The 26,389-nt window shown below is 39.7% G+C and overlaps 1 protein-coding gene across 2 annotated transcripts in view; it reads right to left on the bottom strand.

Moving 5' to 3' along the window:
• Positions 1–26,389, bottom strand: part of SH3RF3 (SH3 domain containing ring finger 3) — a 617,431-nt gene that overhangs the window by 158,544 nt on the left and 432,498 nt on the right. Inside the window, exon 4 of one of the 2 annotated variants that reach the window (XM_072621836.1) lies at positions 17,625–17,978. The exons of the other annotated variant lie outside the window; for it this stretch is intronic. Coding sequence (XP_072477937.1) covers positions 17,625–17,978 — 354 coding nt within the window. The remainder of the gene's footprint in view (positions 1–17,624; positions 17,979–26,389) is intronic. 2 annotated transcript variants of the gene reach the window in all.

Genomic DNA, 26,389 nt, shown 5'->3' with positions numbered 1-26,389 from the left:
ACTATAACACGTATTGTCTCATTTGATCTTCACAGCTGTGTGAGGTTAAGTGTGATGATTCACATTCGAAGCCCAGATAAGTTAAAGTGAGTTGTACAGCTCCTAAGGATTTAAGGCAGGATTTGAACTTAGTTCTTCCCACCTCCAGTTCTTGCATTCTATCCATTACCACACCTACTGCTTCCCTCAAAACAACCCCTATCTTCATGGAATTTGTATTCTATTAGGAGGAAGTAATATGGACATAGAAAATTGAATACAAAATACAGGGTGTCCCAAAAGTCTTAGTACAGTTTTAAACTACTGCAGATTGAAATCAGTCTAAGAATTTGGGGGCATACTCTATATACAAAGTGATTTTCAGGCTAAAAGAGAATCAGAAAATCTAGATATAAATCTTGACTTTACCACCAATTCACTGAGAGACCTGGGCAAACTCCTTTCCCTTCTGGAAACATTATTTTCTCCACAAAATGGATAATATCATATGTTACCCAGTACTGTGAAAATTAATGGGTAATATGGAAAACTTTTTGAATTACTATTTAATTAGACTGAAGTCTTCTTTTAATCACAGCCATGCAGCCACACTTCATTATATATCAGCCTATTTTTTTTTTTTTGTGGGTAACAAAAGTCCTGCTCTGTTACAATTTCCTGGATTTTAAATGGGAAAGTTATCACATAGACACTTGAGGGAGTTGTATTATATGTTAAATATTAATATCATGAGATCAGCAGAGAAGAATGAGATCTGTTATGATATGGCTGGGATTAATAGTAGAGAAGATGAAGGTGGGTGGACAAATATAGGGCAGATGAATTGGATAGCAAAGTTCAAATTCCTTCCTCTGCTATAGAGACCCTAAAAAGTATCATCTCCTCAGTTTAATTTTTAATGTGTCCAGAAAAAGCTGTAATCACCCCCAAGGAACGGTGAAAGATACATGTTTTATTCATTACAAGCTCTCGCAATATTACCCAACAGTGTAAATCAGACTCTTACAATCTTTCTTGCCCAAGAAAACTTTACAGTAAAACATTTACACAGACCAATTCTTTCTTTCCTGGCTCTTTGAAGAACAAATGAAACACTTCTTTAGTATTTACTAGATGCTAGACCAATGCTCATGCCTCCTGTAAGCAGAGATTTGCTGAATTGGAGTCAGCAGCTCACTTTAACATTTTCTTTCATACCTTGAACATGTTCAGAAAAGGGAGAATGGGCACACATAGGGCTCATTGCTCTTCCCCTGCAAGCTCATCCTGCTTCTGCCATTACTGATGTGACTTTGGGCAAATCATTTCCCCTTTCTGGACCTCAGTTTCCTCATCTTTGAAATGACTGGGTTATGATTGATGAGGCCCCTTTCAGCATTGATATTCTTCAGAGGCTTTAAAGTAGAAAGGGATTGTGGAAAGGGAGACTCTACCACCAAGGAGCATCGTGGAATCACAGATTTAAAGTTGCTACTGAATTTGACCTTTTCATTTGAAAGATAAGGAACTGACAGTCACCAATGTTAGGTAATTTCTTGAAAGATATCTATATCTACATCTACACACATATATACACATACACATATATACACATATAAACATACATATATGCATAAAAATACACACATTTACATATATACACATGTATACATATATACATACATGAGTGTGTGTGTAGACACATACAGAAGGAAAGAGAGAGAGACAGAGAAAGAGACAGAGAGAGAGAGAGGGAGATGAAGAGAGGGTAGCATAGTTGTAGTACACCACAGGTCCTCTGACTCCGAAATCAATGTTCTTTCCACTGAACCATGCAGGCAAGTCTGGTATTCTTTTCTGAAGTGCCCTTCTATCATTTGGTACAAATTTGTTCTCTAATTTGTTAAATCTGAAAACAGCCGAAAGCCTAAGTGTAGGAATTTTCTTCTCAACCTCACTCTTGAAATTTCATTCAGATTGAACCTTTCCCTTACCTCGATTTTGTGTTTCATTTATCCCCCCTTTTCTTTTCTGGATATCTTTAGGTCTGATTATGCTTTGGAGCTGGGTTACTATTCCTTCTCAGGTAAGGTTTTCTAAATGATTACTAGGCAGAATGCATGATGGACGGAAATAACCAAGTGGGGAAAAAGTGGCATGGCACGTCAGGTCATCCTGGGTTTTGGAGCCTGAGATCTGTCGTCCTTGCCCGCTGAGGTCAGACATTAGATATCCGTTCTTTATGGTGCCTGCTTTGCAACTGCCCTGTCGCAGATGCTTTTCAAGAATCTGGGTGAATTTGACTGTACCTCACAGCTGAATTCCTAGAAATTCAGAAGCTTCCTGATTTTGAAGGCTCTGTGTTCTTACGGTAACAGACAAGTTGCTGCCCCAGTGTTTCTAGCTTCTGTCATCTGATCTTGGGATCAAAACTGGGCCTTTCATGTCTAGGTGGATGTGTGGGGAAGGATGAAGGTGGTTTGCTTAGAGCTACAGGAATAGAACTGCTTGATGGTGACATAATGCCTTGGTACAACAATGTTCACTGTCTTCAAGTAAATAGTTCTTGTTGTTTACTACGGCAAAAAAAAAGTTAAATGATTTGTTTGGTCAGCAGAGGTCAAGGGCAAAATGAGCCAACGTATAGTGATCTGAATTTAGGTCTAAAGTCAACTCTTAGTAGTAAAAGGACAGGGGTGTTGCCTCAAATTCTCCTCCTGTACTTGTCACTTACATTTGTAACAAAGCCATGATATAGACAGCTCCCTATTTTATGAATGAGGATACAGGCTCATTTTAGCCTGGGCTCCAAAGCTGATAAGGAGCAGAGGAAGGATTTAAACTCAGATCGCCAGATTCTCCAGAGTTCTCTCTACTACACGATACTGTTTAAATCTGCCTGTACCAGTTTGTTCCACCTTTAAACAGAATGCACCCCTTGAACAGAACCTTAAGAATTCCTTTTCTAGTTAAACCTGTTCTCTTCACTTAAAAGTTATGCTTTTTTTCTAATATTTTTAAAAATTTATTTATTTTTAGTTTACCACATTCAGTTCTACAAGCTTTCAAAAGTTAGGCTTTTTCAGATTATTTGTTATTGCTTCATCTCCCCCAATCCCTTTTTAAAGTATTATACTACAGTGCTGTCCCAGGAACCTCTGATGTCTGCAAACTAGAGCCCCGAGGTTTCACTGAATCATTTCTTAGGAAAGCTATGGATCCAAGTCTGAACTTGAGGGTTCATTCTTTCTCTGTTTTAGTAGCCATCCACATTGAGTGCTTTTTCTGCAAATCTGCAAACTCCCAGAGCTATGGTCTCTCTCTCCAGGTGTTTCTGCAATAGTGTCTGGAATGCTCTGCCCAAGGTGCAGTTCAGCTATGTTTCTAATGTTATAAGAAATACAGATTACGGAAACTGCCTGAGGGCAGTGTGTTCAAAATTAGGCCCATTAAGCAGGACTCCCCACATGCTACCCCCAATACAAAAAGCTGGTAAGATCATACTTCTGGAGCTGGAAGGGACTATAGATGAGACAAATGAGACTCAGAGAGGTTGTGACTTGTCCAGAGTCATGCAGATTTTTATCAGAGACAATATTTGAACCCAGTACCTCGACCCTAGAGCCAATGCTTTATTATTTTTTGTTATTGTCCAGTCTTTTCAGTCACATTCAACTCTTTGTGATCTCATTTGGGGTTTTCTTGGCAAAATAAATAACCAGAGTGGTTGGCTATTTCCTTTTCCAGTCCGTTTTACAGATGAGGAAACTGAGGCAAACTGAGGTGAGGTGGCTCACCTAGGGTCACACAGCTATTAAGGGTCTGAGGCCAGATTTGAAGACTCCAGGACTGGTGCTAGCTGCCTTAGCTGTAATAATAAGTCATAAAGGATGTCTCCATCTCTCCATTCATCACTGCTTTGGGGAGGAAAGTTTCCTCTTGCCCCCAAACCCGAAAATGATTTTTTTTTCCTTTAAACCATCAGATTCTTTCAAATAAACCCTCTCCCACACCCCCACCCCATGCAATGTTGAACATGCAATTAAGTCCCTGCCTTGCTGAAAATGCTAAAAATAAAACTCGCATGCTCAGGCTACATGAAGCTTCTCCTTGGTAGGTTAGTACTCTCTCCCCTTCCATGGAGTTGGCGGCCTTTCTACTGAGACCCAGTGGGCCTGAAAGCTGATAAGCAGCGAACTAAATGAGTCTTTTAACTGCCAGAGCCCTGAGAAATGAAGGCATATTTCAGTTACTTCAATCTTTCTCCCAGCATTTTCTCCAGCCTTTAGCACCCTTCCTGAGGTACAGATAACAGCATAAACAAAGAAGGCTACACTTAAAAATAGAAAATGGCAATGCCACATCTTAGGATTTTATGATGATGAATTTTAAAGATGCCCCGAATGCTTCCTGGGGTGGGTTCTTCTAATTTACTTCTCAGACACAAGGAATACATTTGAGAAATATTCTCTTTTGATGTTCTCCCCATGAATAACAAACACTTTCCCTTTATTGATTGGAAAGGGCATTTTTTTGTGTAATCTTAAGTGTTTCTGATTGTTTATTTGAAGTTGATCTGTAAACCATCTTCCTGTTTAGATATGCTGTCAATTTAAGTCAAGGAGTCAGGTTTGTTTGTGTCTGGACTGGGAGCTAACCTTGCAAAAAGAGCATTGCAAGATTCAGGGTTTATCATGCCCATCACGGTCACTATCACCGTCACTGTCACCATTATCATCCCCATCATAGCTGGCATTATATAATATCTTTAAGGTTTACAAAATACTTTACAAATATAATTTCACTTTATCCTTATAACTACCCTGAGAGGGAAGTGCTGTTATTATCTGCACTTTACAGAAGATGAAACAGAGGTGGACAAAGGTTCAGTGACTTGCCCAGGGTAAGTGTCAGAAGCAGGAAATGAATTGAAATCTTCCTAAATCTGGACATCTAAGTAGGTGTGGTAGATAGAGCCCTGGGCCTGCAGTCCAGAGGATCTGAATTCAAATCCAGCCTCAGACACTTACTAGCTGTGTGACCCTGGGCAAGTCACTTAACTTCAGTTTACCTCAGTTCTCCCCTGTAAAATGAGCTAGAGAAGGAAATAACAAACCAGTCCAGTATCTTTGCCAAGAAAACTCCAAATGGGGTCATGAAGAGTCAGACACAACTGCAATGACTGAACAACTTCTTAAATCCCTGTGGAGCACTCTACTGTGTCATCTCATAGATTTATAGCTGAAAAGGATCTTATAGGTCTAGTCCAAACATTTTACAGATAAGGAAACAAGGTCCAAAGAGATTAAATGGCTTGTCCAAGGTTACACAAGTAGTATACAAAGTAAATATCAAATCTGAACCCAGGTCTTCTGACTTGAAATCCAGGGTTCCTTCTTATGAAAAACTATGTGAAATCCTCTAAACAAAATGATCCACCTTTTCCAATTCAGGCTCACCTCTCTAAATAAGACAGATGTGTTTACACAAACTTGGGCTTACATTGAATTTTTGCAAACAAATTCTAATTCCTCCATCATCCTCCATCAATGCATTTTGAATTATCTTCAATAGGCAGACGTTCCCAACACTTAAAAGTTTCCCTGGCTCCTAAGACTCCTTGTCAAGCAATTAATGATCTGTTAACAAACACTTAAATGTACCTGGAGAGTTCCAAATTTAAAAGTTCCTCCAGAAAAGTAAAGACTTAGCTTTTTGATTTTTAAAAATTTGACTTGATAGAGAAACCTCCCAAAACACCAGCGATCATTCTCTAATTTGATGTAGTTTGTGAATTCAGGTTTTCTATAGCCTTTCCTGAAGAGGGCAAGCCTGAATAGTTTCCTTTCCAGTAGCCTCTGCTACTCTCTGCCTCCCAACATTCCTCTCAGGCAGCAGGATGACATATGACTGAGTGCTATTTCATTATTCACGAGATACCTTTTTTCTGGAATAAACTTGAGGATTGGAGGCAGAACTAACCTTATGACCCTTCTAAATAGTGGAGAGAAATAATTCATGAAGGATGAAAATGGAAACGAGATGAGCCATCTGAGGCCTTGGCAAGATGAACACGCCATTGGGATTCCCTCGGCAGTCCTAAGGAAGGCAGGCAGCTTTGTCTAGAGTGCCAACATGACTTTGCCATTGGACTTTAAGAGCATTTGTATCTTAGGAGCCATGCTGTTCCATCCATGTGTGCATATGATAGTGATAGATGCTTTGGCAATGAGTCATGCTGGCCATCAAGAACATCATATCAATTCTCCTGAAAGCCTGCCTCAGTTGAGGAGAGTCCTCCAGTCTGAGGATGGTAAGGGGAGGTGGGTTGTTTTATTCCATCACATATTGAGCTTTCAGGTAGGGTCAGGGAACTATTTTTAAGTGGCTCAGTTTAGACTACCTCAGAGTCCCTGGTCTAATATCTCAAACTCTAAACACCCATTTGGGGATTAAAGAGAAATTCAAAGCATTTCTGCATCCCTACTAAGTATGCACCTTTGACATCCACCAAATATTTTCTGGAAGAAAATCTGATTATTTAAGGATCTAAGCTAAACTAAAAAGAAATGATGTGCATCCGCAAAATGGAAGAGACATTTGATGTGGAAATTCTGTTCTAGGTCTGAACCTTAGTGTTAGATATCTTGTCACATTTCTGGTCTTCCAGCTCTTTTCCTAGTACCCATCCAAAGGGATGCTACCTACTGTCAGTTCTGATATTTTTAGTTTTCAAGATTTTCCTAACCTTCTTTGATCTATAAACTTCATCTAGAAGGTATGGTGCTTTGTGGTTCTGTATTCTACTTGGCATTTTGATATGAAAACATCTGTTGTATCTAATTCCTAGTCCCCGTCTCCTTCTTCTGCTAATGTTCCAAGAACCAGATGCTACTCTCCTCCTTTCCCTTCTTAGGTCTGTTGTTCATACATACACGCACACACAGAGACACATACATGTATACACATGTACACATACATGCACATACACATATATTCTAGACCACAAGAATTTTTTAGGGCTTATTTACAAAGGAAAAGAAAATAGATATACCTGGAAAAAATGTACCAGACTCAGTTAACTAGAAGTACAAACAGAATAAAACAATCTTGGTCCTAGACCGTATGACACTTCAGTCTGTGCTATTTTACTGGTCATAGTTCCCAAGATCTAGTTTATCCTATGATATTCTCTAAGTAGTAGGGAGTCCCTATCCCCTAGAAGAAGAAAATATTTTTTATTTATTGGTTGTGGATAGGGGTCTGGCCATTGATGTCATGGTGGGTTATCTGGATCATTTCCTAACTGGTTCCAATCCAACATGGGAAACTTTGGAAGTCTGTTTGCAGCCATGCATAAAACTGAAGGGGAGGTATTGTGTGAAGTGTTAAACTGAACCTGAGTTTGAGGACAAAGGTATGACCTGATTATCTTCTCTCTTTTCCTTCCTGAAAGGGTAGAGGGTAGTGGAGACTCAACAAAGCAGAAATGTGGTTTGCCAAGTGGAAGGAAGAGCAACGACTCTATCTCTCAGTTGGTTGTCTGAGGTGCCCACTTAAGTTGGGGATCTATATTAACCACCATCCAAGGTCTTACCTGGCAACAAAGTTGGGAGCAGAGAACATCAGAGGTGATAGCAGTGGCTGCTGGAGTGTTAGTGGATGAAGACAGATGAATGTGCCTGTGGAAAGGCAGTTATCTAAAGGTGATGGTGGCTTTTAGAGTATGGCCTTTGAAGACAGAAGTGCACACTGTGGACTCTAGAAACACACTAATCCTCAGAGCTGAGCAGAGATCTATGAATAAAGAGGGGAAAAGGATTCTCAAGGCAAGGAGTCTTGAGATCCCTGAGCCCTACATGTTGTCTGCATTTGTTCCTGACTACCTTTGTATTTTAAATTTCACCCCACTCTCCCAAGGGACCTTGTGTGTGCTAAGGGAGGGGGAGGGTGCAATTTGGGGGTATTGTTTTATACAATTTGTTCTTTTATATCTTCTTAATAAATCCCATTTATAAAAGCTAATGGAGTTTAGCTGATTGATTTTAATGGGGAACACACCATTGAGAGCTTAGAAAAGTAAGTATAGTGTTAGATATCTCAAATTAGCCACCCTCTGGCAACTCAACCTGCCAGTGAAAGTGGGATTTGGGAGAGTGAACACGTTCAGGGTGAGGATGGGATGCTATACTTTAACACTCATGCTGATTTTTCTATCTGGCTATATTGGAATGAGTTCCTTTGTCTGTTATATGATTCCAGACTAATTATCAATCTGAAAGTCTGCTAAATATCAAGTGTGCCTTTTTTATTACTTCATTCAAATTACTAAGCATCTAACTCACAATATTCTCAACTCCCTGAAAAAATGCAAAAGAGGTAGAGACAGTGTTTCTCAATTATATTTTAAAAACCTGAATAATCATCCTAATAATCAGGTGACACTGCCTTTGGATCTCAAGACTCTTTTAAAGCTTGAATACTCATATCTATAGAAGATTTTTGTCTCTTCAGTGTTTACAAAAGAAAATTCATTTTCTTAAACTGCTGATTCCCTTTCCTTCGTCCTCCCTTTCCATTTTGGATATGTTTGAAACTGAGATAGAGGTAGATGTGAATCTCAACACTGCCATTTGCGACATTTAGCATCTCAGCAAAATTTCTAAAGATTTGAAATAGGACAGATCAAAGAAAACATGAATCTTTTCCATTCTCTTTCTCAAAGGTAACAGGATAAACTATATTGCTAGAAAAAGGCAGAAGTAGGACATATCTTCTGACAACTCCTGACTCTGGGGGGACCAAGACCAGGCAGTAAGATTTGTACTATGTGGGACAGGAAGTCTTGGGTACATCCCCAATTTTGCTGAATTTGCCCTTCAGAAATCTGAGACCAGGAAGTAGGTTTAGGAAACTGTGAACATTGCCTTCACTTTCTGCTTCCCAAGTCTCTATCCTTTTGCTCTCTTCAGGTTTAAGCACAGAAATCAATTTCTTTGGCTTCTAAGGTATTTTCAGACTTGGAGTTTGTGATGCATAACAGACTTGTAGCTGCCCAGATCTGATGCTTAACAAGCTATGCCAGAAGGAATTTCTATTTCCAGAATTCCCAGAGAGTCTATAGTGTCAGACTAGCCAATACACTGCTGGTCTCCAGACCAGCATGAAATGAGTACCCTTGAATTCTTTGCCTGAAAGAATAACTTTTTTCCTCTTTTTTCCCCTAGTTTTTATGCCCCCTCCCTTCTCTACCTCCCTTTCCCCACATTGGCTGTCAGTGGCAACAAAGGACAATTGTCAACTTTTCCCTTTTATCCTCCAGGCCAATATTTTACCCACTAATGTCACTATAAGACAAACGTCTCCTTAGTGCAGAAAAATGTCAAACACATACTCTTAGTACATCATATACCTATTGATGGAACAGGGAACTTGAGTTCATATTGGGATTCCCATATTGACAATAGTTAGCTACTATTTCTTTGGACAGAGCCAAATAGAAGAGACATTTGATGTCATTGAAATGAAAGGTTAAAATAATACAATTATTGGATTTGGAGCTGGAAGGGACCTACATTTAGTTCAATCCTCTCATTTTAATTATAAGGAATAAAAGAGGGGAAAAGAAAATGAAAAGGGAGAAAGAGGTTAAAAGGAAGTAGGATTCAAATCCTGCCTCTATGACTTACTCTCTATGTGACTATGTGGAAGTCAATTAATAAAATTAGGGGATTGGACTAACTGTTCTGAGATCCCCTTTAATACTATACCTATTGTCCTTATGGTCCCTCACTTTACAGAAGAAGAAACTGATTCTCAGAGAAGTGACTTGCCCAGAGTCACACAGGTAATAAATATCTGAGAGAGGATTTGAACTCAAGTCCTCTGATTTCAAATACAGTGTTCATTCCACTCCTCCATAGTCTCATCAGTAGTCACCTTGTATAGTTCAAATAAGGTTGAGCTTACATAAGATACCTCTCTACCACCGCAAGTGTATAGCTTTCCATTCTCTAGTTAGCTCACTTTTCCAGCTACCATCGTTGAATTTCTTCATGAAGGAGAAGCTTCATTTGTTCTACTGCTTCCCATCATGTCTGATTTCCTCACAGTGGTCTTATGTATAGATGACATTTACCAGAAGTGTGCTGGTCAGTGTTTAACAACCAGCTCTCCAAAATGCAGGGAAAACTTGTAAGTTTAATTTGCATTAACATTTTCTATATCACTTTAAGTCCAGAAATCAACAAAACAATAAATCAAGCCCTGACTTATAGTATTCGCAGATTTCTTAGGTAAATTAAATTTTCATGCTGAAAATTTAACAATTGGCTCTGATGAGTCTGAAGGAACTGGCTCCAGCATACCCTTATGGCTGTGAAGGACACATTTGTATATGTGCAAGGTGTTGAAATGATTAACTAACAACCACAACAACTCCACAGAAGAATTCTTTAGATAATAAAATGATTACCTCACCACAACCTTGAAACAAGCTATCACCTCCGTATTGCAGATCAGATACCTGAGAGGCCAGAAAACTTAAACAATTTGCCCACAGTTGTAGAGCTATTAAGTAACAAGCTCACTGGATCTAGGGTTAAAAGGAATCTTAAGGGAAGAAAGGTGAATCCAGGAAATTTAAGATCAACGCACCAGAGAATAAAAATCCAGTCTTGTGGTAATTTTCTATACAGATCAGAATGGTTTTGAGAATTCTTCCCCATGGAAGGAGATGGGGTACAGGTCTGCCATTGAGACATTGATCTGACTGAGAAAAGAGAGAGTTCATGAAGGAGACCCAAAGATTTATAATGACATGAACACATGGAGATGTGGGTAGGATTTCTGTAAGGGAATTCTAGGCCAGGAGCCAACATCATCATTGTCCTATTCAACGGATCCTGATGAAGCAGCCTCAGGGTACAATGTCTGAAATGGTGTGAGGCCTTGGCATGAACAATTAGATGACAGCTGGGCCTTTTTGATCATGAAAAGGATTTGCACAGAGCCTAGTAATCATCATGCATCAATCGATGCTGGTTTTCTCTGATTAAATGATGAAAAATCCCGAGTATGGCTCACTAACTGTATTGACTCTCTGGGGCTTAAGGGAATAACAACCACATCAGCATAAGGGAAGGAGGAAACTGGAAAACTTCTGAGCTCTTGGCTAATACTTATTAAATGTCTGCTGGATGTACACCACTGTGAGGGAGACACAGGTTCAGAGAAGACACAATCCTTATTCTCAAGTAATTTAGTGGAAATTATACGTACAACTCTAATGTCAAATGATACATAAGGATAAAGATAAAGGCACATGAAGGCTATGGGGGCTATGTATGATAGGTAAAGTGGAAGCTAATTACAATTGGGGGTTCTAGGAAAACTTGCTGGAAGAGGGGATATTTGACCTGGATGGAGAGGATGTTAAAAGGTACAAGGCATTACATGGAGGGTGGAAAGTCCAGCATGGAGATGGGGAATGACAAATTGATTAGTCTCGTTGGAACATATGAATCCTATGCAGACGTAGAGGGCAGTAATATGGGGTAGTATGACTATTGTTGTGCTCGTCCTTTGTTGCTGAAGAAGACCATGCCATCAGAGAAATGATGACTTTGCTTTGAGTGAGGGAGGGCTGTGCAAGGTCACCAGCCTCACTTTCCCCTCCTGAGCCATCTGGATCCAGTGATCAGATATTCATAAGGATGACTAGGGAAGGTCCAGGAAGCAATGGGAGACCTTGGGCCCTTGAGGCCAAGGTCTATTTAGATAATCACTTAGGGTGAGGTAACTCCCATTCAGTGAATCAGCCTGTTTAAGAAGTAGTCAGGAGATGGTCTCTTTAACAAGGCAAAGAAAAATAACCACATCAGGCTGGGAGGGAAACAGCAACAGTTATAGCAGATTGGGGAAGGCCTGAAATATTCGGCAAAGGTGTCTAACTTCCCTCAGCAGGCAATGGAGGATCATTGAAGGGTTTTGGAAATAGGAGTAATATGACCAGGTGAATTCTTAGTGAAGATTAATTTTGTTGGGTTTTAACTCAGTCAGGAAGATCATGGATAGCTCTGGCCACATTAAACAACTTATCTGCGGAAAATTTTGGCTTGTTTTCTCCAACCTACAAATATAGTCCTGATTAGAATCCTACATTCAGTAAAGAACTTGACTGTTATTTATTCTCATGATCAAGGTAAGGTTCTCTCACCCCCTATATTTTATTAATTATGATCTTTTAAAACATAGCTTTCATTTCTTAATCTTCCCCTCTATATAACTCTCCCCTATAACAAAGAGAAAAGCAGTATGCTGGAGTGACTAGAGGCCAGGAAGTCCTGAGTTGAAGTCCAATCTCTGAAACTTACTGGCTTTGTGACCTTGGACAAGTCACTTAACTGTTGGGTGCTCTAAGTTACAGACCTGCATTGGAAGAGGGAGTTTCTTCATTTAGAAATTCTCTGTCAAAGGTCCAACCTGGTCCCAACCTTATCCTGTTACAAAGGAGTACCATTAAATAAAACAAATGGACACACTCACCATGTGTGACAGTTATATGCCTTATTTTGCACCTGTAGTCTGAAATTTCCCCTTTTCCAAAAAGAGACTGGCTCAGGATGAAGCGAGATCTGGTTGGGTTGCCATGGTTATCTGCTATTTGGCCCCTACCAAAGACAACATGCCTTTAGACAACCTGGATTTTCCCTTGCTGACTAATTTTGGCAAAGAGGAAGGATTACAACATGAAGGACTGGTCTCTGAAGCCCCTGGCGTAGTTCACAAAGGGAGGGCATTGCTGCTGGCGAGAATGCAAAGGAGGAAAAATGGGCAACAGAATCACCCAAGTGAACCTCACAGCGCACTCCCAACCCTGCTTTTCACATCAAGTGAATAATTAAGGGAAAAAGGGAAAGAGGAGGAAATGGAAACTGCTTTTATATGAGAAACACACACACATATCCCAAGCAATCTAAATGAAAATCGATAGCTTTGACACATACACAGCTGCAACAGTGATCCTGTACAATTACTGGCATGGGGTAGGGGGGAAGAGAGGGGTCAAAGTTGGTGTTGTGGGGGGGAAAGGGCATTTAGTGAATAAGTGCTGTTTTTGGTATTTGAAAGCAGATATCTATTTAGGGTGGTAAAGTTTGCATGACACTTCACATTCTATCCTCACAACAACCCTGTCAGTTAGACACTGCTTATTGATAGCTGGACAAAGAAACCGAGGCTCAGAGGTTTGTGACTTGCCCAAGGTCATACAGTCATTAAACGTCTGAGGCAGGTCAAACGTCCAGGTCTTCATGACTCCAAATCTACCTACCCTTTATGCCTTCTGCCTCTTATGCACAGTAAACATCATAATGGCTGTGAAAAGAGTCATTCTCCTTAGGGAAAAACATGTTTTGTGATCATGATAGAGACAAAGGGAAGATAGTGAAGATGTATAACAGTGTAGACGGAGGCATGAAACATCAGGATTGCAGGGGAGAATATTATTGAGGAAGATACCTGGACAAAATGCACGTGGCAGGGAGGGAGGCAGGGGTTGTCCCAACATGATTTCAGACTTTCCTTCCTATAAAATAATGGGAAATATCTGACAAGGTATGCAAAAATCTCTGCTTTCTTCCTTTGCTGAGAACCCTAAGGAAAAATGAAAAGATGATTGCTCTTGAATTTATGTTCAAGCAAGAAACAAAATTTAAAAGTGAAAAGGGGTTGGGGAGCAAAAGAACTCTGAGGTGGCCCCTTTCTTCAATGTTTTGTGGAGGTAGGAAATTCCCATGGATTCACCTTATCACAACAAATTCAATTTCAGCCTTTCTCCTATACCAATCCATCTTCAACCCAGTGGCCAAACTGATATTCCTAAAGCACAGATCTGACCACTCATTCTCCTGCTCCTGAAGCTTGGTGGCCTCTAATATGAAACACATGCTCTTCTGCATGACTTTAAGGCCTATAGGCAGCACATTGGATAGAGTGCCAGGCCTGGAGGCAGGAAGACTCATTTTCTTGAGTTCAAATCTGGCCTCAGTCATTTACTAGCTTTGTGACCCTGGGTCAATCACTTGATCCTGTTTGTCTCAGTTCCTTATTTGTAAAATGAGCTGGAGAAGGAAATGGCAAACCACTTCAGTGTCTTTGCCAAGAAAACCCCAAATGGGGTCACAAAGAGTTGGACATAACTGAAAAATGATTGAACACAAACACACACACACACACACACACAACACCTTTCCAGGTTTACTGCACATTACTAGATCCAGTCAAATTGGCCTACTGTATGGGATGATTTCCCATCTCCCTTCCTTTACTCAGGCCATCCCACATACATGGATTGCCTTCCTTACCCTTGTTATTGATCAGTTCAAGGGCTGCCTTCTTGAGGACTATCCTAATTATCCCAGTAACTAAAGTCCTCCCCAAATCCCTTGGGAAATTATGTTTTATATTTTGTACTAATTTATCTGTGTCTGCATTGGGCATGTACTCTAAGCTTCCATGTTCAATACATGGATCTCATTTTCATTTGTAGAACCTTCAGGAAGAGCACCCATTTAACCCTAAGAAAAAATCCTTTGTGCCCTCAGTTTATTTCACAGTTTCGAGGTCAAAAGTATTAGAGCTTTCCTCTGCAAATCTTGTAAGAGGTTGGATCTATGGATAGGAGAGGGGTCAGTGTCAGATTTTCCATATTTTCAGCACTTCTAAATTGTTATATTCTCCTCCCCCTGCCTTTTCCCTTGGGTTTAAAAGTCTTAGGTTGTCTGTTCTTTCTAGGCAGGTGATGAACTCATTTGAATTCACCTTCCTTCTAACAGGATCTCCAATTTATGCTGTCTGCATCTTATTTGTATATTGTTGGTTGCATGATGTCTCCACTAGACTGTGAGCTCCTTGAGAAAATGGATTATTGGGTTTGGGGGATTTTTTGGAGAGGGCTCTTTTTGTATCCTTATCATTTAGCACACTGCCTGGCACATGTTGGGTCCTTATTTACTAAGCACTTGTTGACTTGTCTTGAACCTTAGGATTCAAAAATCTGTTAATTGCCCAGCAGTCAAAAGGCAGAAGAAAGACACTAAAGCTCAACAGTTTGCATTTATATTGTACGGAAGCATAGATTTAGAGCTAGCATCTCTAAATCTGGAATTTGGATCTTATATGATACAGTCCTTGCAGTTTTATAGATGAGGAACTCAGTCCCAGAGAGTTTAAATCAGTGGTATCAATCTCAAATTAAAATGTGAACCAGATTATTAAACATTGACTTAGAAAACCACAAATTAACATTATCTATGTTGCATCTTTGTCGTATGTATTGTAATGTATTTCTATTTATTTTGTTAAATATTCCCCAATTTCATTTCACTTTATTTATTTCTGGTTCTGATAACACTCAAGAGTGTTGTGGGCATGTGACCTGTTCGATAATTCCTGTTGAAATGACTTGCCCAAGTTCATCTGGGCAACAAGACTGAACCAGGGTCATAGATTGCCAATCTAGAGTTAGAATGGATTTTAGAAGTCAACTGGTTCAACCCCTTCATTATTCAAATGAGGAAACTGAGATCCATCAGGATAAAGTACTCATGGTCACACAATCATTAATTGTCAGAGGTAGGATCTGAATTAGGTCCATAATTCTCAAGTCAAATGTTCTAGAAAGGTCAAAGTCTGAGCTTTTTCTATTGTATCATGCTGCTGATCATAGTATTAGTATTAAATAGTATTTATTTAATTATTGAATACTAATTTTTATTATTTAATAATTTATAATAATTTGATATTTAATAATACTAATTATTAAATTAGTATTAAAAATTACTTTCACATACACAATTTCACTTGATCCTAATAACCACTCTTTGTGAGAAAGCTGGTACCATTATTATTCCTCCCCTTTTACTGATAAAATAATAAACTCAGAGATGGTGAATTGGAAAAGGTCACAAAGCTGGTAGCCAGCAGTGCCAAGACTGAAGCTTACAATCCTAAATTTTGTGTTCTTTCTACTAGGTTATATTATTTCAGCCCAATTGAAATGAACACCATTCCTCTGAAAATTCATCTTATCCTGACAAAGGCCATTCCTAGAGATGGAGGTGGGGTTAAAATACCACCAATTTATCTTCCACCATCAACTGGAAACCACACTTTACATTTGTTCCGGTGACTTTCAGCCCTGGCTATTTCCAGATGCCTGAGAAACATTAACTCATAATCAAAATTTAGCAAGCTACTAAAGGTGAGAGAGTATGAGAAAAGCAAGTGACTAACTGAAGAGGAATGAGAGAGTTGCAATTTAGAATCACAGGACACATAAGTTTTTCTACTTTAGACCCAAACTCCTCTCACTTTCCCCCATTCCCCATTGGGGAATAATGGAAAAACTAGATGGGAGATTCCATTTAGCTTGAAAAGGATTTCTGAAAGGACACTGATCTTTAAAGTTCAACCAGCATGTAGAGGCATATGTCAGCGAGTAGGACTAAAAGCCATCAAAGATCCTTTGTAGCTTTAAATCTGTGATCTAGTAAACATATTCCAATATGACCAGCAACTAGGTAGATGTGAGAGGGACTCTCCAAGTTGTTTACTCAGGCTCTAAAAAGAATTCATGTTTTGTATGAAAGTTTGGGGAGAGACACATGTCTCTCATCCCTTCCTTCCTTCCTTTCTTCCTTTTTTCCCTTCCTTCCTTTTTTCCTTCCTTATTTCCTTCTTTCCTTCTTTTTTCACCTTTCTTTTGCCTCTTCTTCTGTCCCTCTCCTTTCCCATTCACTCCATCTCACAGAGAAAAACAAAATAAACAAAGCTATTTTTTCCCTTACAGTTGATTACTGTCCATTTTCAAACAGTTTTGACTTGAGATTTTCTTCTTGGAAACTGTTTGTGTAGCTTAGAATGACATAGTTAAGGAGAGATTGAAATGAAAAGCCGCAAATTTCCTGTATTCTGTCTGTGTGACAGCAGAGGGTCAGGAAGACATCTTATTGGAGGGAAGGGGACCAGGGAGACAATTCAGGTAAAAGTTTTTATTTCCATTGAACAAGAATAATTTTTAAAGTGGTAACTGGAACCTAGAATGTTAGTGTTTGAGCCCACTGGCCACAATAATAGGTAAAACAGAAGTAGGAAGGAAGGACTACATCATGGGATAGATCCTGTCTGTTGCCTTTCAACCTAAAACAAATTATGGAGGTGTGAGGGGATCATTTGCCTTACAATGGGATATACAGAAGAATTTGTGATAGGCTCAGAACCAACAGAATCATATTCTACAAAGCTTCTAGGGACCTGGAATCTAGCATAAAGACTGTTCTTTGCATTAGGCTGTATCACTCCAGCCCAACTGAAACAAATGCTATTCCTCTGGAAATTCATCCTATTCTGCCAGAAGCCATGTTTATGGAGGTCAAATTCCATCCATTCATCCTCTACCACTTTATTTTAACCTATCTTTATCACTCTTCAACAGTGTGGGTGACTGGGATAAGCCCACAAAGTGAAGGCATGCATAAAAACATGTTCAACAAGACCTGTGTCCCCTCAGCATCTCTGCATAGCCCCAGTGAGGGGAGCCATTGATCTGACCCTATCGCTACCCCATGATCTCGTGTTGTTACCTGGGCTGGAGCACTGGATGAAAGGTGAGTCAACTCTCCAATTCTGGTAGCAGCCCGGGGATCACTAGAGCTGATCAAAACAGGAGCACTAATTTCCATGGAATGCCTATTGCTCATAGCCTGGGAGGATTTGTGCGTCATACTGAGGGCAGTGAAGGAGTGGCGTTTCTTGGCATTCTTCTTGCCATCGATACGCCGCTGAATGGCACTGACTGCTCCCGAGCTGCTTAAGGTAGAACACTGGGCCGGATTGCCTGCCATGTTGGTGTCAGATGGCAGGGAGACATCGCAGCCAGATGCAGCAGCTAAGCATGTCTTGTCCATCTCAATAAGCTGTTTGGCGGATTCGTTGAGCTGGGTGCAAGAGGGGAAAAAAAGGGGGGAGGGGGAACATTAAATAATTGTCACATGCTATTTCCAGCTCTTTGTACTCTCTCCCTTTTTCTATTAGCATTTTTAAATAGATACTGGCAAAGTCTTCAAATGGGTTGGCTCTTTCTAGCAGCCTGATCCAGCACAAATGCCATGGTAAAAAACAAAAACAAAACCCAAAACTTTTTTTTTAAAAGATGGAATGACACATGTAGCTTTTAATAAAAAATTTTCTAGGGGAACTGCACTCCCATAAAGGCTCATGGATCTGTGACAGAAAGCAGGATGCTTATAGAACACATGAGATTTCTTTTCTTTCTTTTTTAAGCCAAGCCTACTAGATTTTGTTCAAATCGTTTCCTGTGATCTATGATTCTGGTGTACCAGGCTCAGGAGAGAAGCAAAGATGGTGAGGGACAAGATACCATTTTTCAGGAAAATATAGCTAGCTAAACAGTGAAAAATGTCAGACATATTCTGAATGTTTGACTTGAAGGTATGCTTCAGTGAACTATATTTTCATTTCTCTAGACTATTTTTTAACATTTTGACCAATTTTTAGGGCTTCCTTTTATAGTCTTGGATCACATTAGGAAAATCTGATGATCATGACTGGAGTGCTAAATTTCTAATTTTTGGTTCATTGTTAAAAGTCCAGGAGTTTTGGTCTGAACGTTGTGCTTTTAGTAGTAAGAAGTTTTGACTTTGAGTAGTAAGTCAAAATGGGGTAACTATGAGAGTCTCTGCTCCTTCCTTCTCCAAAATGCCTTTCTGGTCACATGATCAAGTGCCTGAGTCCAACTCAATTCTAGAATGTTGGAGCTAGATGAGACCTTGGGAATTAACTCATTTAACTGCCTCATTTTCCAGATGTCAAAACTAAGGGTCATAAAAGATCAAATAATTTCTCCTATGTCTCACAATTACATAGCGAGACTAGAACCTGGGCCATCTTCTTCCAGTTCCTACTCAAGTGCAAGGTAGTCATATGACCAGGACTAAAGAAATTCCTGGGGAAAGATGACACAGAGCTGGAGGATCATTTCTTACATTATTCTACCCTACCAACAGGTAATGTTATCAAGGCAGATACCTCTCAGAAGAGACTCTGAACTTAATAGTAAACATCAGAAGACACTATAATTCAGTGGAAATACCATCATCAAATTCCAGCATGGTGTGGTAGTATTTCATTCCAACAAATTCAATGAACATTCTTTACTCGTTAAGCATGAGAGCAGCAATTCTTGCAAAGGATGCTCAGTATCTATCATAGGCAGTAGCCATGATTTGGGGGAAGACAAGACATGACAACCTCAGTGTACCTGGAGTTACAACTCACATACGTTTGCCTCAGGTAAGAGATTCATTCATGCTCAGTAGCCCTCAGGGCAACACATTCATGAACAATCTACTTGTTTTCTGTCATATGCTTTCTAAAGAATAAATTATAAATGTATATTAAATGGAATTGGGGTAGTTCAGTGGCACAATAAATAGAGTGGTAGGCCTGGAGTCAAAAAGGCTCATCTTTGTGAGAGCATTAGCTGTGTGATCCTGAACAAGTTGTTTTACCTTGTTTGCCTCCATTTCTCCATTTGTAAAATGAATTGGAGAAGGATGTGGCAAACCACTTCAGTGTTTTTGCCAAGAAAATTCCAAATGAGGCCACAAAGAGTTGAACACTACTGAAAAATGACTGAACATCAACAAGTGGATAGAAATGAATGTTTTCTGGAGCATTAATGGTATCTTGTAACCTGGAAAAGTCCTTTTAAAATAAAACCCTCTGCTTGGTGATCAAAGCCCTCCATAACTTGCTCTGGCCCTCCCCCCTCAAACTTTCCAGTGTTCTTACACCTCCTCCCTACCATGTACTTTGTGATCCAGTGATATTGGCCCCCTTGCTATTTCTCCCATAAGACTTTCCATCTCCTGACTGTGAGCATTTTCACTGGCTGTTTCCCACGCTTAAAGCACTTTCCCCTCCTCATCTCTGCCTCCTGGCTTCCTTCGAGTCCCAGCTAAAATCCCACGTGCCTCCAAGTAAAATTCTCCTTGCTACCCCTCTATCCTTAATTACTTTTAATTCTAGTGCCTTCCCTCCATTAATCATTCCTCATTTATCCTGTATATAGCTCATTTGTATGTAGATACTGGTATGTTGTCTCCCCCATTGGACCATGAGCTCCTAAAGGCAGGGACTGATTTTTAACCTTCTTTGCATTCTCAGCACTTAGCACAATGCCTAACACATAGCAGATGCTTAATAAATATATATTAGCTATTACAAACCATGAGCCTTTTATTCCTGATGTTTCAACATGATTCATCCCAAGGTCATAAAAGATAATTGTCATAAAATGATGAAATAAAACACAGAAATAGTTTATTGTGCAAATATAAATGAATGATATGGGACAATATTAAGATCTTGGATTAAATTTCCATGAGAGAAGAAGAGGAATTCTTGAACAATTCTAAGTTCCTGGGGGAGCTGGACTAATCTTAGGACTAAGCAGGGACAGATCAGAGTAACACCAAGGGCCAACATTACAATGTATGGGATTACTGACTTTGGATTTTACTAATGTTATGAGTTATGTACATTGTGTTGGCCCAGAAGAAGAAGAGGGCAGTCCCTCTAGCAACCTCCAGGTCCCTTCCCCATGGGTAGGGTGATCAAGTCTAGGGAGTGTCTATATAGGTCCTGGAAGAGATGTTTCGCTGGTGGAGGAGGAATGTTAACATTCTAACTATTTCTAATGCTTTCCCCTCTGTTTTTTTATGACGGGGGGGGAGTTATTTTTATGGGACATTGGCCATTATCATACCTGGGGGAAGGCGATATGACTCTGTCAGAGGGTAGAGGACTATATGATTATGTGAGTAAAAAGGAGACACAGAACAGCCAGGGAGGTAAAAAATGCCAAGATTTGACAAGTGATTGTACATGTGGGGCAGCTAGGTGGTACAGTGAATAGCTTGGAGTCAGGAAGACCTGAGTTCAAATTCGACCTCAGACGCTTACTAGCTGTATGATCCTGAGCAAGTCACTTAATCCTGTTTGCCTCAGTTTTTTCATCTGCTAAGTGAGCTGGAGAAGACAATAGCAAACCACTCCAGCATCTTTGCCAAGAAAATCTCAAAAGGGGTCACAAGGAATCGGACATGTCTGAAAACAACTAAGCAACAATGAATATGTGGGGTGAATAAGAGTTATGAGTCAAGGATAATGCCAAGATTTTAAACTTAGGCAGCTAGAAAGATGGTGGTATTCTTGACAGAAACAGGGAAGTTTAGAAAAATAAGCATTTGGGGAAGGAGATAATGAATTCTGTTTTGGACATGTTGAATTTGAGATGCTTATGGAACATTCAGCTTAAAATACCAATCGACAAGAATTTATTAAACACCAAGGATGCAGCGACAAAAATGAAATAATTCCTGTCTTCAAGGGGCTTACATTTTAATGAAATGTAAATACATAGTAATAAAAAATTTCTAAAGCCACAGTGCTTTTTTGTAGATGGATTCTATTAGCAAAAGAAAGAATACCTTAGAAATATCTACTTATTATGGCAAACATAATACAGTGGAAGAAATACTGAATATGGAATCAGAAGACCTGGGTCCTAAACCTGGCTCTGTTACTTACACTTGAGGGTCTACTTTGCCTCTCTGATCCTCAGTTTCCTCATCCTTAAATGAAAGGTGTGGACTTCCAGGTCCTTTTCCCCATAGTCCCATGCAAGTCTTGGGCTCCCACTGAACCACTAGGCAGAGAGTACGGATTGTAAATACAATCCATAGTCCCCAAGTTTGACAAAAAGCATTATAAAGAAACAAGCCAACCTGCTCATGCTTTTGTGTTATTCTTTCCTGGGTGCTCTCTAATTTTATTTAGAAACCATTTCTTAAAGGTAAACTCCTTACTTGATTGTGATTTGTTTTTGTGGTGGTGGTAGAGAACGAAAAAAATCAGTATAAAAATGCCCTCTAATTCAAAAAGGGAGGGTGAAATATGGAGCTGTGTAGGGACTGGTAATTGAGTCCTACCTTACCTAGTACCTGAAAGGTCCCCTTTTCAATTATGAAGTTAAAAGAGAAAATGACAGAAAAAAAATGGTCTTTAAGGGAGAAGGAAATGTTCATTGATCGCAATGGTTCTGGTATTATCTACTAGGACCACAGTCCTGGTAATTACCATTAAAGGGCAATCATCTAAGGCATGCTCTCTATTATTAATTTTTATTATTTTTTTAAGAGAGGTGAGTTCTAAACATGCAAAGGATGTAAAAGATGGGGTTTCTTCCCCACAAAGGTTGTCTGATCTGAGTTTAAAGCTAAAAATCAAGAAATCTTCATATTTAATCACTAAAGCTCTGGTGTAAACCAGGCTTCCAAATAGAGCTACGTCAGGCTCATACATATTGTGTCTATGGTATATGTGAAAAGACACTGTGTCAAGACCTTATGTATTTCTGCCTTGTAGTCTCTCTGCTTTGACATGCCATAGTTCCTGGCATTCCTCATGTTAGAAATTTTCTTCTCTTTCTCTCCCTGCTCTCAGAAGGCATTGTGGTTTTATGGAAAGAGGAATGGATTTGGAGTCAGGAGAGGGCAAATTTAGTCTTAACCCTGTCATGGACTAGGTACATGACCTTGTGGAAATCATTGACCCTCTTTGAGTCTTGGTATCATCATCTGTAGAATAAGAAGGAAAGTCATATAATCTTAGAGCTTCCTTCCAGTCCTAAAATTCTATGATTTACATTAAACTACAAAGTTAATTGGTTCCATGGGAACCAATTTGGAAGGCTTTGGGAGAATAAGATGCATATCTAGTAGGTTTTGTTATTAGGGAGAGGATCAAGAATGATCTGGAACATGGACGGATGACAAAAGAGAGGAGGAGGAATAGGGAAGAGGGAACTAAATAGGTATGGTAGCCAGGTGTCAACATGAGAGTCTTGGGCATTTGTCAATTAGGGCCCTTGAGAGAGGGGACCTTCCCTCCCTCTCCCCCCCCCCCCGCCCCAAAGAAAGGAAAGAATAATGGAAGAAAAGGCATCCTGAGTCTGCCTAAAGAGAATTCTAACTACAAAACTATGAAAATAATAATAATGAGTGGACACATACTTTAATGTACAATGTACTTTACATATGTCATTTCATTTGATCTTCATAAGTGGCTTGTCCAAGGTCATTGAGATAGTAAGTAGCCAAGGCAAGATTTAAGTATGGTTCTTTCTGACGACTCTAACACACTCTCCATGATAACACACTATTTTTCTCCCTTTAAGAAGACAACTCTCAGTGAACGAGTCAAAAAGTTTGAGAGGTAAAATCAATGCTGTACCTTTACAAGAGAAGGCTGATTTCCCATGGGTTGATAGGTTAGCAGGTGAACTAGCAATTTATTCAACCTTCTATTTCTTCCTTATTGGGTCGGAAGATTTTGGACTCAATAGCTTTTCATTTAAAAAAATGAAAGCAGCATCAGAAATAGTACACAGAGTTTTGGGTTTTTAGATTAATGGAATTTGAGTTTTAATTCTGGTTCTACTACTTGCCACCTAGGTGATATTGGGCAAGTCTTTTAAACTCTTTGGACCTCAGTTTCCTTATCAGTAAAATAAGGATTAGATGCCCTTTACTAATGGCTTATAGCTCTAATTCTATAGTCCCCTGAAAAAACAGACCAGCCAGCTACTCTCTACATTAATCTATAATCTATAACTGCTGCCTTCCATTCATTGCTCCCCATTTCTTGAATTTTTAAAAAAAATCCTATTCTTTCTCATCGATTTTCATTCAAATCACCATGAACAGTGGCTGCTCTGCAAGAGATGCTGTCCACACTTCTCAGGCTTCATCAAATGATAGAAAGTGATGATAGGTTGTTGTGTTTGCCCTTCATTCTCGAAGAGGACCATGACATCAGGGAGATGTTGACATGACTTGCAGTTGACTTTGATTTGAGTGAGGGAGGACTGTGCAAGGCCATCAGCCTCACTTTCTCCTCCTGAGCCATCTGGGTCCAGTGCCAGATATTCATCAGGATGACTAGAGATGGCCCAAGATGCTATGGGAGACCTTGGCCCTTTTAGGCTAAGGTCTTTTCAGGTTCTCACTTTGAGTAAGGTAATGCCCATTCAGTGAATAGGTCTCTTTAAGAAGTGAGTCAAGGGATGGCCCTTTTATTAAAAAAAATCAAATTGGGGAAGACCCTTAAGGTTGCTGGCCAAAAGAGAAACAGTTACTGTTAACATTCATTTTGAGCCAGGAGGGCCCAAAAAATATCCATTAAGTGGTGCTAGGGCAGGGACCTTTTGTCCAATCTATGAGATCCAGAGTGAAATGGGTTTAAGGCTTGGTCTTCCAGAATGAGATTTAGCCAGACTGATGACACTTCATTTCCAACTGGTATACTTAACTTGGAGCCTGTTCACAGAATCTACAGTTTCTTCCTGGAGGGCTTTGACACTTCCCACTTCACTCACTGATCACTTACTACAGCATTGGATTAGGTACTTGAGAGATGTGGAAATTAAAGACACTACCTCTGATCTTTGAGAACTCACAGTCTCATTGGAGAGATAAGCCAGTTTGTAATTAATCAGTATCTTATATGATACAGAAGTAAAATCAGTCTTGAAAAGGGCAAGATGATGAAAGTCTGAGTAGTCAGGATTTATGGTCCTTGAAGGATGGGCAGTATTTGGATAGCCTGGAGGGGACATGATAGCCATCTACAAGTATGTCCTAGAGAGAAGGGATTCAGTTTGCTTTGTTAGGTCTCAGAGGACAGAACCAGGAGTAGTGTGGGTGAACACTGCAGAAATAAATATAGGTCTAATGTCAACACAAATTTCCTATCAGTTAGAGCTGTCCAAAATTGGATAGGCTACCTAGAAAGATAATGAGTTCCCTCCTTTTGGAAGTCTTCAAGAAGAAGATGGATGGCCATTTGTCCAGTGTGCTGTGGTAGAGATTCCTTTAAGCCTGGGTTGCACTAGATGGTGACTGATATCCTTTCATTTCTTACATTAGGACATAGGAAACTTCCAGACTAGTGAAGGTATAATGAGAGGACGAGTTTATCATGATATTTGTGAAAAATCCCTGTCTGGTCATTGTCTTGTTGTTTTTCAGTTCTTCCAGTCATGTCCAACTCTCTGTGACCCATTTTTGGATTTTTTTTTTGAGGGGGGTGTTATCAAAGATATTGCAGGGGTTTGTCATTTCTATATCTCCAGCTCATTTTACAGATGAAGAAACTGAGGCAAACAGGGCTAAGTGACTTGCCTATGATCATACAGCTAAAAGGTATCTGATTTGATTTGAACTCAGGAAGATGTCTTCCTGACTTCAAGCTCCATGCTCTATCCGCTGTGCCACCTACCTGCCCCTGGTCAAGGTGTCATGGTAAGCTCTAGCATTCCAAGTGTAGGTGCAGCTTAATATATATTTCAGAGCTCTTTTTTTGGCAAGTTAAAGATGAAACATATATGCTTGCATGCATCACCACCATACTCTGTTGATCCTCTCTGAGTATTGGGCTCTGATTTCACCAGGAGACAGATTCTAACATCAGGCTTCGTTTTGCAAATTTCATTTAATCCTGTTAAGGAAAAATGTCAAATGCTCTCCACTGTATTTGCAGCTGGTGGCCACCTTGATAATTTCCTAAAAAATCTGCTCCATTTAAGCAGCGTGAGAAAACCATCAACTCATCCCAGGGCCATGCTTGCTCTTTGTAAGACCGAGCAGATTACACATGCAGTACTAGGTGGATGTTCTAGCAGCATTCAGCAACATTGCCAAGGCAAAAGGGCTGTCAGCATTTCCATTACAAATACCTATTTTTCAGAGGGTGCTTATAAAAAAAAAAAAAAAAAACAACCCAACCTCACTCCAGGCGCTGAAATGTGTGATCTAAATCCAGGATTATTTCTTTTGAAATGTTGCTTCCAACCCGGCCTGGCTGCTTTGTTTAGCTCTACTTTACGGTTCTATTCATTTGCTTTCGTAAAACTGTCCAGTTTGAAAAAACAACCCAGTGCTTTGTTTCCCAAGACCGGTTCATGGGGACAGGATCACAGCACCTGAGGGCTTGGCCCAAATGGCAGAGTGGCCCTCCAGGCACGGGCAACTGCCAAGACCAAGTGGAAAAATAAACAAGGAGGAAACAACTTGCACATCACCTTTTATGCAAAGACTTCAAAGGATTTTATAAAAACAACTTACTATTCTTTGGGAGCTTTGTTACATAAACATGAGTAGAAGAATGCCTCTGTGCTGGCTTTAAATAATTTATTCCTTCCAAGTAGCAATAAACATATAATGTCTTATTCATCTTCTCAAAGGCTCTGTGAAGTTGCTATTAA

This window comes from Notamacropus eugenii, chromosome 6, assembly GCF_028372415.1.
Source record: "Notamacropus eugenii isolate mMacEug1 chromosome 6, mMacEug1.pri_v2, whole genome shotgun sequence".
Taxonomy (NCBI): Eukaryota; Metazoa; Chordata; class Mammalia; order Diprotodontia; family Macropodidae; genus Notamacropus; species Notamacropus eugenii.
The sequence above is the reverse complement of the archived record's forward strand: the minus strand, read 5'-3'. Positions and strand labels throughout refer to the sequence as shown.